This window comes from Polyodon spathula, chromosome 6, assembly GCF_017654505.1.
Source record: "Polyodon spathula isolate WHYD16114869_AA chromosome 6, ASM1765450v1, whole genome shotgun sequence".
NCBI classification, from domain to species: Eukaryota; Metazoa; Chordata; class Actinopteri; order Acipenseriformes; family Polyodontidae; genus Polyodon; species Polyodon spathula.
The window spans coordinates 64981147-64994250 of NC_054539.1; the positions used below are offsets into that span (position 1 = coordinate 64981147).

A 13104-nucleotide genomic window follows, 5' to 3' on the forward strand; every position below is an offset into this window, starting at 1 on the left:
ATTATGATCAGTACTGTAGATTTTTTTAGGGATTGTATTATTCATCATAGTTTTATTAATATAATTACATTAAATTGTATTTTTATAATCTGTTTTATGAGTTTATGGTGCTATAACCCAAGTGTGGAATTTTGACAAAGGAAAAACAATAACTTTTCCATGACAGAATGGAGAGCAAATAGAATTACCAAACCTTGTGCACAATAGCAACACTTGCTGGAGATCCACTACTTGAACACCTGCATTAAACAAGTCCATAGAGTACTGTTACAGTGATTGTTTCAGGCTGTAGAAGGGGTCCTATGATTAGGAATCAGTTTCTTTGACATTACAGATTTTTCAGACAAGTGAATACATTTGTGTAAGAGTAAGAATAGAATGTTACTGTATTTCTAACATTTCTGAAGTGATTTTTAAAAGTATTTCTGAAGTGATTTTTAAAAGTACATTGCATAAACTTAAAGAATACTTGGCCCTATTGTTGCAATAATGCCGTTCCTCTTTGTCCCTCGCAGGAGCGGCATACTGCCAGTTCATGGACATGCTTTTTCCTGGTTCTGTACACCTGAAGAAAGTCAAATTCCAAGCCAAACTGGAACATGAGTACATACACAACTTCAAAGTGCTGCAGGCAGCTTTCAAGAAAATGAGCATTGATAAAGTATGTTATATTATTATGGGTATGCCAACCTAAAATAATTAATCTGGATGAATCTGTACAAAGATCCATATGAGATGCTCATCAAGGAAAATTGTGCCTGCTTTTGTACTGTAGGCTTGTAATGTTTCTGCACCTTCATGGAGCGGTGGATAAAAGTTATGCACCCTAAATGGTGAATTGGGCCACCAGCCCTATAGACCACTATCATGTTGAGGGATGTTCCCGTGGACCTGCCATGGATCTCTGCCATTTATAGACTAAAAAAACACCTAGCTTTTTGAGATGCTTCAATCCCCAATAATAGGTTGCCATTTTAGTTTAATGTAGACCAACTTGGCAAGTTGAACAGCAGTAGTGAGATGAGGTTAGGCTTCAGTGCCCCAGGCCAATTCACTACACTGTGTTGCTATGGACTTCCTTCTTTCTATGTACAGCTGAGGGAGAACATCTTATCCTGTCTCGAGACAACTTATTGTCAGAGAGCAGGGTAAATTAGCCATGTGCACCATTCTGCCTTAAGCACCTGCTCCATTTTGAGTGACCACACAAATTGATACTGTTACTTTCCCACTTAGATTTTAAAAAAAATCTTTTTTTATGGTACTAATGGATCTGATTTGTAATTTACTGTTGTGTCATGGAATGAATATCATGAAATCTTTTTTTGTTTCAGATAATTCCAGTAGAAAGATTAGTGAAAGGGAAGTTCCAGGACAACTTTGAGTTTGTGCAATGGTTTAAGAAGTTATTTGACGCAAACTACGACGGGAAGGACTATGACCCTTTGCAGGCCAGGCATAGCCAGGAGGTGGTGGCTCCACACAATCCAGGTGAGCACATTTTCAATAAAGCAAAGAAATCTGTTGGCACTACAGGAAACACACAGGTTATGTGTTTTTCCTGCAAAGCTTGTTCTGAAAAATAAAGTGCTCAGGCTGTTGATTTGCATCTGCTGTGTTCATTTCTATATGGTTTTGTTTCGTTATATATATTTTTTTCCCTCTCCAGCCACGCATCAAACTGCAGTCAAAAGCATAAATGTTACGGCCACTAGAGGGAATCTGTGAAAGGGGTCTTTCTATCCAGGAGAGTTACAAAATTAAATATGTAACCTAGGGAATCACTAGGGTGGCCGCTATAGAAAAGTTGTCTTATTATACAGGTCTTTTAAAACGGTTTGACTGCAGACCTCAAAATTAAATCATTTACATACAAAAGGACAACATCACCATTAATATGCACACCGCAGCCTTTACCTTACACAGACAGCAATGTCATAGCATCAGCACGGTGCCTTGTGAAAGATGGCAAGCATGCCCTACTTCTGTTTAACAGATTTCCAGGAAAATTAAGAGCAACCAAATTCATACATACATAACAGAAATGTATCCAAATCAGATCATCAGCTCCACTCCTACATTAAGAAAAGTGAAAACAAAAGGATGGGTCTGTCTTTGATGGTTCTTGCGTTATTTCTTTTTCAGGGATTTTCTTTAAAATACTATTGGAAGCAGGTTTGTACCAAACTCTGTAACTGTACAACACTTTATCCATATTGGATCATTAATTCTACTGCTGTTGTCAGAAACCAGAGAGTTGGCCTGGTGTTTAGTTTTTTTTTTCCAACCAGCCTTGTATGTACCTGTGTGACAGTGACCTTCCTAACTGGTAATGCCGTTTGTGAGATACAGTGCGACAGCCAGCTGGTCAGGTGGATAACAGCTGATGGTCAAGAATAATCAGCCTTTATTACAATGTCATTGATTAAATGGTTATAGACCATAAGATTCCCCTAAATGAAAAGAGGGCAATACATTTTGGTTATCCCTGAAAATGAATGCTGTTTTTGTTGATTCCAGCAGTTATAATGGTACTTTTCATTGATTTTTTTTTTTTTTTTAAGTAACCCAAATTGTGAGACACATTCTCAAATACAAAACCAATTCAATATAGCATTTCAAATCATTTTTTACCTAAAAAAAAAAAAAAAATTGGTTAACAACAAATCATTTTCTTAGACTTAAATTCTGGTATAATAAGCAAACTGGGAGTGGCAAACACCGTTGCAGCAGCGAAGGTCATTCAAAGTGATCTAGATAACATTCAGAACTGGGCAAATTACATTTAATAGAGAAAAGTGTAAGGTACTGCATGCAGGCAATAAAAATGTCCATTATAAATACCATATGGAAGATACTGAAATTGAAGAAGGAATCTTTGTTGACTCAGATATCTAGACAATGTGATTTAAAAAAGGGTCAACAAAATGCTTGGATATATAGTGAAAAGTGTTGAATTTAAATCAAGGGAAGTAATGCTAAAACTTTACAATGCGTTAGTAAGACCTTATCTAAAATATTTTGTTCAGTACAAAAAAAGGAGGCACTTTTTACACAGAGAATTGTGGGTCTGGAACCAACTCCCCAGTAATGTTGTTGAAACTGACCCCCTGGGATCCTTCAAAAGCTGCTTGATGCAAGTTTGGAATCAATAAGTTACTAACAACCTAACATGCAAGATGGGCCAAATGGCCTCCTCTCGTTTGTAACCTTTATTATGTAATCAGTGCCAAAAATGTGTTCTTTTAAGTGAAGTTCCTGTTCCTATATCAGAGCATTTACAGTAGGAAAAATCAGTTTCACCACAAGATTGTTCCCTAAGCTGAAGTGTTTGTTAGGAGGTGTTCCTATATGCAGAGACTACTGTATTGATTAAGCATAAGGCACACATTAAAGCTGAACATTTTTTAAAATCTGTTTGACATCAGAAGTATTTTTAATTAATCTTTCTGTATGTACCATTCAGTGCCACAGAGGACATCCCCAACAGCACCCAAGATTGCGCCAGCACCTCAGAGGGTGCCCCACACAACGCCCTTCATGGGCGGCGGCAGAAAGAACACGCCTGTTGTGCGGAATGGTGCCAGCGATGCAGATGCACAGATCATAGAGCTCAACCAACAGGTAGAGTCCCAGGGAGGGTAAGAGGACCTTTTGCTAAGACCTGATGAGCCCTGACAAACAATAGCTCTAGCAAAACTTTGCAAATTGGTTAAGCTCTACTTGGATTCAACATATATATTTATAACAGTGGTCAAACCTGAGGTGCACGTATGTCAATTGAAGAACCAGTCCTATTGTAAGTCTGTTTCAGAAAAACTCTAAATGGAATAATTTCATGTGTGGGTCATGTTACGGCATGTAAATTAAGGTTGAATCATTTTCAATATTTACCATTCTTTTACGCACATTTTGAATGTTATAGCAAATATCATTTTTTTTATTTGCATCTTTAAGCATTAAAAGTTACCTTTTTTTGTACTTTCTTTTTCATCGATAGTAGCATTTTATGGCATTTTAACGTCCAGCAATTTGAGATAAAGGTTGAGATAAAAAAAAAAAAAACTTTAATATTTTTGAATAAATTCTGATCAAGCTGAAAAGACAAGAATGTGAAGATCCATAAAAATGAGGAGTGGTGGAATTATGAGCCGTTTGCCCACAATAAAAAAATATTAAAAACTGCTGAAATATGGCTTTAAGTTGTCTGGAAAATAATTTTAAAATTCTAAGTGGCCGTAATTTTAACCAAACAGGTGGAATAAAATCTGTGTGGAAAAGGAAAACAATTCATTAAGAGTGTCACAAAGAATAAATGAAATTTCACATGATATGAAATTAATTTTGTTGTTGCTATATAGGGAACATATACAAGGATTATCATTCAAATACAAACACATTAAAAATTTCATTTTTCCTTTTAAAGTTAATGGAACTGAAATTGACAGTGGATGGGCTGGAGAAAGAGAGAGATTTCTACTTCAGTAAACTACGGGACATTGAGCTGATCTGCCAGGAACATGAAAGTGAAAACAATCAAGCCGTCTTGAAAATTATTGAGATTCTCTACGCTACAGAGGTAGATGTCAGGCATTTCGTTTATTCCTTAAATTGATTTGATGTGAACACATTTTAAAAACGGTATCTTTTGGATCCATGTACCAGGTAGGCATATAAATACATGTTTACAGGTAAATAAATACATACATAGATACAAGACCCACTTATTTATGCCATAACACCACCACTCACAGATCTGTCAATCTGACGGTTAGTAAACACATGCTATTTAGTTAAGCAGCAGTAAATAGTGAGGGCCCTATTCTCCAATAATGTTGAACAAATTTGCATGGTTAGTTGATGTATTATGATGTTGACTTAGCAATGCATACTGATCCATAGTTTTTCTTTTTAATGTCAAGCAAATTAGGCAAAGCCTAAGTTTAAAAAATTATAGATGTTTAACTTCGCATGCATTCTTCGTATTCATTTTTTTACAAATGTGATCTTCGAAGCGATGTCTAAATAAACATATACTGTTCTCGCTTCTGCTGCGACCATTGGGGTTGAAATACATGGCTTGAGATGCACCGAAGAATGTGTAATTATGATATGTGTGCAAACTCTTTTTAAAAGGATAACCATGAACCAAAGCATCTTATGTGCTGCAGTTTCTTATGTTACGTTGCGGACATAACTGAGAATCACTGTGGTGCTCGAAAGTAATGTGCCTATTTTTGTTACAGAATACCACAGTTGATGGGTAAATCCCCTAGTGCAGCAGACGTTGCGTAAGTTAAACATTTTAGTAATTATTGGAGAATAGGGGCCACAATGTTTCAGCAGTAAAGAGTGCAAAGGCTGTCTGTGCAGATGGGGGGGGGGGGGGGGATGAAACCATGACATTTATATAACGGTAGCAATGTGAGAGGAGAGGAAAGTGGGCGGCGGGTTGTTGGTTGTAAATTAATTAGTGCTCTTTTGCCTGTGGTCATACATTGTTCTGTTTCAAGGTCTTTTAAACATATCCTTGTTCTCTCCACTTCAGGATGGCTTTGCACCTCCAGAGGATGACGACCAGGATGAATACTAAACCCAATTTTTCCCCTCTCTGTCTCTTTCTCCCGCTTCTCCACACCCCGCTTCTCTGTCATAGAAGTACCCAAGGCTGTTTACTAGCACTACAGTTGAGTTTTTGAGTTGTACAGCCTTTTACCGCACAATCACATAACAGCAACAGACTCCTAAACATTTCAGCATGGTGTAAAAAAATAACACATACAATAAGAGGTAGGTAAAACAACGAACAAAACTGTAAACACTTAATGAGAAAAAGAAAACACAAACATGAATCTGAATCTATTAACAGCCCTTTGCGATACTGAATTTTAGCTTATGTCTTACTGTACATTGCAACAGGCATTCCCTCTGCCACAAATGCTGCAGCTGTTTACACCTTCCTACCACACTCCAACTGACAGACTGTATAATATTCAAGAAAGATATTTAATTTGTATATGTTTTTGTTAATGGCTTTACTTGCATTTTGCATATTGTTTTGACAGTGATCATTTGAAAAAGTTTAAACTGCTTATTTGTGTTTAAAAACACAGCATGAACTTTTTTTTTTTTTTTTGATTGGGGGGGCATTTATTTTAAAAAAGAAAAAGGTTTTCCAGTGAGCTGTTCAGATAGTCTTGTTTAATTGCATATCTAAAAGGCGCATGTGAATGTTTTAGCAGATGGTTAAGGGCTGGATTGGTATATTTTTTCTTGTATTTGAAGAACCCTCAGTCAGAAAGCAGGTAGAAGTACAGTGAGATTTATATATTTTTTCAGTGTTGCAGAAAAAAATATAAAACAAAATACTGAAATTAAGGGTGTTCAATATTCATGCATGAAAATCCAATATTGAGTTCATTACTGTGTAACAGTAATATTTAACTATGAAATGCATCTTACATTTCTACCAATCCTAAAAGGCCTGGAAGTATTCAAAATAAGAAACCTTAAGAAATAAGAAACCTTCTTTTGGAATTAAGTGAAATATCTTATGAAAAGAACAAGCAGCATTATTAACAGTTAAATGCTGTAAATGGAAAGTTAAGGAAAGATGTACGGTTAATGAAGGAATAAGAATGATTAAGGGAGGCGCTAGCACAGTTATACAACCATAGTTACACCACCAGACTTCAGTCCCTGCTTCATACAAGAAAACTACATAGACATTTGCTTTGGAAATCCCATACATTTTGCAACGCCTGTCTGATTAAAATACTGTGGTATTAACAATGGTGTGCAAAACTTGCATCTGCTTTAAGTTTTAATAAATAAATAAACGTGTGAAAAATGGGTCTTGCGTGAATGTTATTTTTCCTGTTATTCGACTATGATTTTGAAGATCAACACTTAGTAAATTGATAAAAGGCTTATTTTTGTTGACACATCATTTGGCAAAATTTACAATTACTGCCATAAGCTGTACTCATTGACATTACAATATGCTTCATGAAAATGTATGTCTCAATCAAAGGGAATTAGTCAAATTGAGTACCACAAGCAGATATGTAAAGGAAGAACACTGTTCAATACTACGTATTACCTTGAAACAAATCCATATGTTTTACTTTAAATCTACATTCAGTGTACTGCTTTAGATAAATGTTGATATTAAACTAAAAATATACAATGCATGTTATTAAAACAAACGTAACCGAGTTAGATTTTTTATTTTTTTTTTAATTGAATTACTGTTTTAATATCAAGCAGTTGGGCGGCAGTGTGAATGAATGTTTTAACAATAAAAGCACTTGTATTTCTTATGCCTTTAAATACACAATACGCCACAATAATGTAGAAAGAACATATTCGCGCGCGCGCACACACACACACACACACACACACACACACACAGTGACAACTCAGGCTATGCCATATGCAGAACCATCTTGTCTTTTTGTAAAGGAACAGCACTCCACAAGCCATGGTTGGTTTTAAACAGGGCAGTGTCTGTATGTTTACTTATTTTCACACAAACAAAATAAACTAAACAAAACCTAACTCCAATTTGGAGTGCTAACTAAACTAGCCACAATCCCTCATTACCTCACTGGATGACAAAGCCACTAAACAGTCATACTTTTACACAAGTGTAACTTTAACACCATACCCTTTTCCCTTTGTTCCCAGTCCACACACAAACTCTGTCTCCAATTCCCAACCAACCTTCAAACTGTGGTCTTTTGCATTAATCAACTTAATTAGTCACAGCTGATCAGCATTTTCTCAATTGTTATTCATTATCCTATAAATTGTCCAATTTATGAGTCCTTTAACAAGATGGCCTCCTAGAAACTTCAGTTTTACTAAGATGGAGTGTCCTCTCCTAACCCCCATGGTCCTAAAGCCTCCTAATTCTGGATAGGAGTGTCCACTCCACCACTATCTATCTATCTATACACACACACCAAGCATCAAAATAAACTTGTCACTATTATAACATTTATTTTCGAAAAAAAAAAGTATATAAATGATGGACATTGACAAAATGTTTTTGGTTTCTTTTTAGCTGTTGAATTGCCAGCTTGAATAAAAGCAATAAAATCACAGGGGGGAAAAAGTGTCCCATCCAGGAATTTATTTTATCTGTACCGAGTCAAAACAAGAAAACGTGCCATTCGGGTCTAAAATCCTAGCTGCGTTTAAAAAGTGGCTTTCCAGTTCGTTTTCTGAAAGATGTTTGTTTTACGTTCTGTTCAGCAGCCTCTGTAGTAGCCTTTTGTTTAATGACTGATTCTGAAGTTATAGCGATTGATCCCATTTGCTTTAAGTCACAAGATGTGCAAAAACAACTACCTCCATCTGCATGTACAGTTTATTTGGGAAATGTCATGACACGATCCTCAGCCGAAATATACTTTGCTTGTTTTGCTTTGTTGTCCATTTTTGGTATATAATATCACCTGAACAGCAAACAAGAAAGTTAACCGCTTTGGAGTTTAATTAATATATATATATATATATAATATATATATATATATATATATATATATATATATATATATATATATATCTCTATATTTTTTTTTTTGCCTAAGTGCAATGCACACAGGAAGGCGAAGGAATAAAAAAAAAAGCCTATCTACGGAAGAGAGATACGTAGTTTGCGTGAATTGCGTTGTGCAGTAGTTTATTTAAACAAGGTTTCTTTCCTCCTGTCGCCAAATGAGTGTGCTGATTTTTTACTCTTGCTAGCTGGTCACCCTACGCAGGGAGGGAGATTTACAACCAAGATTCATTATATTTCTGTCACAATGACGTCACAGAAACCCTGGATGAAATTATTTTCCTGTAAGTCACTGAGGCACTCTATTAGAGAGAGAGAGAGAGAGAGAGAGAGAGAGAGAGAGAGAGAGAGAGAGAGAGAGCAGACAAAAGTATTTGGGCAGTTTTAAAAAAAAAAAAACACAAAGAAATTGATTTATATAATTTCTAATTGTTCTGTTGAAAGATATATATTAAAGTAGAGAGTCATCTTTATAATAAAACAAATTATTACATAACGTGCATACAATAAAAAAAAAATAACATGGAAAAGCTAATTTCATACTTTGACAAAAGTATTTGGGCACCCTTACATTGGTATTTTGTGTGCCCACCCTTTGCTTCCTTTGCAGTCTTTTATTGTATTTTGAAACCAGTTCCTGACATCTTTCCTGAGATATTTTTGCGCATTCTTCAACACATACAGCTTTGAGTTCTGCAGTTGACGTTGGTTTCCTTTTTGCAACAGCAGCCTTCAGGTCAATCCAAATCTCGATGGTATTCAAATTTGGGGACTGTAACTGTAACTGTAATCTTCCATTTATTTTCAGAAATTCCTTTGTAGCCTTTGTAGAGTGCTTAGGGTCATTATCTAGCACTGGGTAACAAATGAGAGCACAACATTTCTTGATATTTTGCAGCATCCATTAATCCTTCTACAACACAAAGGTCACCAGAGCCTGGAGAAGAAAAACAAGCCCATCCCATCACACAACCTCCACCATGTTTAACACTGGGCATGATGAACTTCTCTTTACATTCTCCTCTCTTCCAAAGATATTGTCGCTTTCTTGGTGAAAAAAAGTTGTATTTGGGATTCGTCTGACCATAAAATATGGTTGAAGAAATCACCAAGCCTCTTCAGGTATTAAATGGAAAACACCAATCGCTTTCTTTTGTGTATTGTTTTTAACAAAGGTTTGCATCTTGGTTTTCACTTATGGGCATTCACCTTGTTAAGGTATCATGAATTGTTCACTTGTCAATTTCTTGACCATCTTCTCTCAATTCTTATGTCAAATCTTTTGCAGTGATCACTGTCTTTGTGATTTTTCTCATTTTTTTTAACAGCCCAAATCTTTTTGTCTGTGACTGTGGGTGTATAAACTAAAGTAAACTAACTTCATTTCCCTCCAAAAAGGTAAAACATCCTTGCAGTATGCAGCATACCTCCTCTTCTCCTCTCATTTTGCCACACTTTAAATTTCAGGAATTGTTTGTGTAAGAGAAACCACAAACTGGAAAGCTGAACAATTTAGCATCTTCTCAGAACACATCCACCTTAGCTATAGATTGAATCTACCCGTGTTGCAGAATACCATGTGTTGCATGGAACTTAATTTAATTTACCTCCCAAATATTAGGGTGGATTTCATAAAATTGACTTTGTTTTTAATGATGTCATCCTAAAAGCTATTGTAAAAAATAAAAAATAAAAAAGTGTTTTGTTACTTTTATTTCTTGACCCATTTTTTTGCGTACAAAATCAAAAACTTCATATCCGGACTTGCCAAGGATTATGCACATGTGTGACAAACAGTACAGTTTTGTTAAATACATTTTAACAATATACATATATCAATTCTGATATAAAGCTATATTTGAAATGCCCTGCTTGTGTGACTCAGATATGATAGGGACACCCTACACATAACATATGAAGTTGTATTATGGCATGACTGGAGCAACAAACATTTCTATCTCCTGCTCTACTGTTTAGTTTATCTGGTCTTGATTCCAATTGGAAAAAGAGGTTCAAATTTTGCAATCGAGCAAAAAGCTTTAATAATAATGTAGTACTACAGACTGTATACAGTATATTGCTGGTAATGCCAGTTAATAGGTACTGTTCTTCCACATAATGTGCTTGCATATAGTACAAATATACTAAAAGAAACTTTGTAAAATTATTTGACATACATTTTGAAATTAGGTATTTCTCAGTGCTTTCAATTAATGGAGTACATACTCCACCCTACAGTATAAATTGGGACATCCAACTGTCAAGATCGATGGCCACTATATTCGGTATTGTACCGTAAACTTTAGTTTTTGTGTTCTCCAGTTGCCAGCTCTTGAATACCAGACACACAGTGGGCCATTGCCTGTGTTGAAAAGAGAGCAGGATATATTCAGTTGCTTCAGGGAGCGTTAAATCGGAACACTTCACTTTCCCAGTCCGACACAGATATCCGCTTGAATAATAAGTAGTTTGGATACCAAGCCCTTGAAACACACTGAAGTGGCCCTGCAGTCTTTAGTGTTGAGCATTTGTTTGTTCCAGTTATGTTCATGTAAATGCAAATGTGGCTAGGGGCCTCAATGAAGACAGGCAAAGCGAAAGAGTAGGCTAATGTCAGACGAAGTTAGGTCACAGCCAAAATACTTCCTACAGTTATTTCACATATAGCAATTTGCAAATAGAACTTTATGAAAGCCTTGTCCTTGCAATATTCTACAGGCTATATGTGATAAAATAAATGACTGGATAACGAAGTTAAACTCTGGAGGGTTGCTTACATGCTTTGTCTTTTAAACATTTATCCATCAGCACACGAACAGCAATACTGCAGCTCTATAACTGCTTGTGCAGTTAAGAGCCAGGGCTTTTTGAAGTGGTAGGTACAGTACAAAATGATTTTGTTGAAATAGATCATTGAGGTAAAAACAAAATTAGAACATTAAAATAATGTGGTGATATTTTTGGTGATGCCTTGCAAAGTCAGGGAAAGTATTATAACAAGTATTATAACAAGTATTATTACTGCTGGAAATGCAAACATACAAACAGGAGGGAATTACCAGGTGTAAGTTTCCCCATTGGCAACAATTGATTTATTTTCCCTGTTAGTAATACACCAGGTGGAATCAAACCACACTAGCAGCATTGGAAGAGCCACATTTTCTATTACAACAAAATACAATGAAACCCATTTTCTGCAGTTCTAGTAAAACAGCTATTCAAATTATTGGATTTGTTCTCTGTATCAGTACATTGTTAATTGTATTGGCGCTTAGCTTCATGCAAATCCAGTACATGCAGGAAATGTCTTTAATCAAAGATTAAAAGCTGTCACAGCATTCACATCTGTGTAAAAACATTGCCTGCTGTAAAACCTTTCATTGAGATATCATAAAATACTGCTCAGAATGTCCACAAATGTTAGTTTTAATAGTTTATTCCATTTCCAGGGATAGACTGGGAGCCTGGGATGTGCAGAGGTTAATATTCACAACAGAGAAACACATTCAAACTGGGGATTTGTTGTTAAGACTTAAAACTACCTTAGATCTACAGCATATGTCTCTGTTCAGTAGATATATCAGAAAATCTCTTTCATTTGGAGATACCATGCCCATTGGAAAATAAAGGACACCTAAAATTGCAAATACAGACGCAGCATCATTTCATTTGCATATACCAAAATGCTGGTCAGTTGCAATAAACTTAGTACTTAGTTCTGCACTAAGTTGAGTACTAACTAGAAAATTGGAACAAACTTCAGAGGATCAGCAGACCTGAATGGTAAACTTATCATTTCTTCACTGTGAAGTGAAAGAGACTTCCAATAAGGTTATAGCTGGGGACCTGCATATAGTAGCTGAAACCAGGATTGGTTGCACATCAATCAGGCAAACAGTAAATAGATTCCCGGATACCCATAACCCTAACACTAGCCCCAACATTAACCCTAAACTTAATTCTAGTTAACTCTAACCCACACCCTAACCCTAACTCTGACCCTAACCATGCCACTATGCTAAAACTATATATATATATATATCTATATATATATATATATATATTATATATATATATGAAATTAAACATAATTATAATGTGGCAAAAATTAGGTTTTACTGAATTGTGTACTTATTGGCCAAGGCACTAAGACATTCATTTGTAAGCAGAATTTCTCAGGGGGGTGGGGGGAGCTGCACATGACCTGATGTGTCTGAGCAGTTCTGTCACAAGAGATTGCATCAAGTTTTCATGGATGCCTACACACTCATACACACACACACACACACACACACACACACACACACACACACACACACATTCATACACACACACACACACACACACACACACACACACACACACACACACACACACACACACACACACATACACACACACACACACACACACACACACACACACACACACACACACACACACACACACACATTCATACACACACACACACACACACACACACACACATTCATACACACACACACACACACACACACACACACACACACATACACACA

At 36.0% G+C, this 13104-nt stretch overlaps 1 protein-coding gene across 2 annotated transcripts in view; it reads left to right on the plus strand.

The window, feature by feature from the left end:
* Positions 1-6076, plus strand: part of LOC121317471 (microtubule-associated protein RP/EB family member 3-like) — a 35744-nt gene extending 29668 nt beyond the window's left edge. The window contains exons 3-8 of one of the 2 annotated variants that reach the window (XM_041253439.1): positions 516-661; positions 1335-1491; positions 3467-3624; positions 4427-4579; positions 5247-5291; positions 5549-6076. In XM_041253439.1, the coding sequence (XP_041109373.1) occupies positions 516-661; positions 1335-1491; positions 3467-3624; positions 4427-4579; positions 5247-5267 (635 nt within the window). In that variant the 3' untranslated portion in view covers positions 5268-5291; positions 5549-6076. The remainder of the gene's footprint in view (positions 1-515; positions 662-1334; positions 1492-3466; positions 3625-4426; positions 4580-5246; positions 5292-5548) is intronic. The other variant, XM_041253438.1, reaches the window with a different exon arrangement.
* The last annotated feature ends 7028 nt before the right edge of the window (positions 6077-13104 follow it).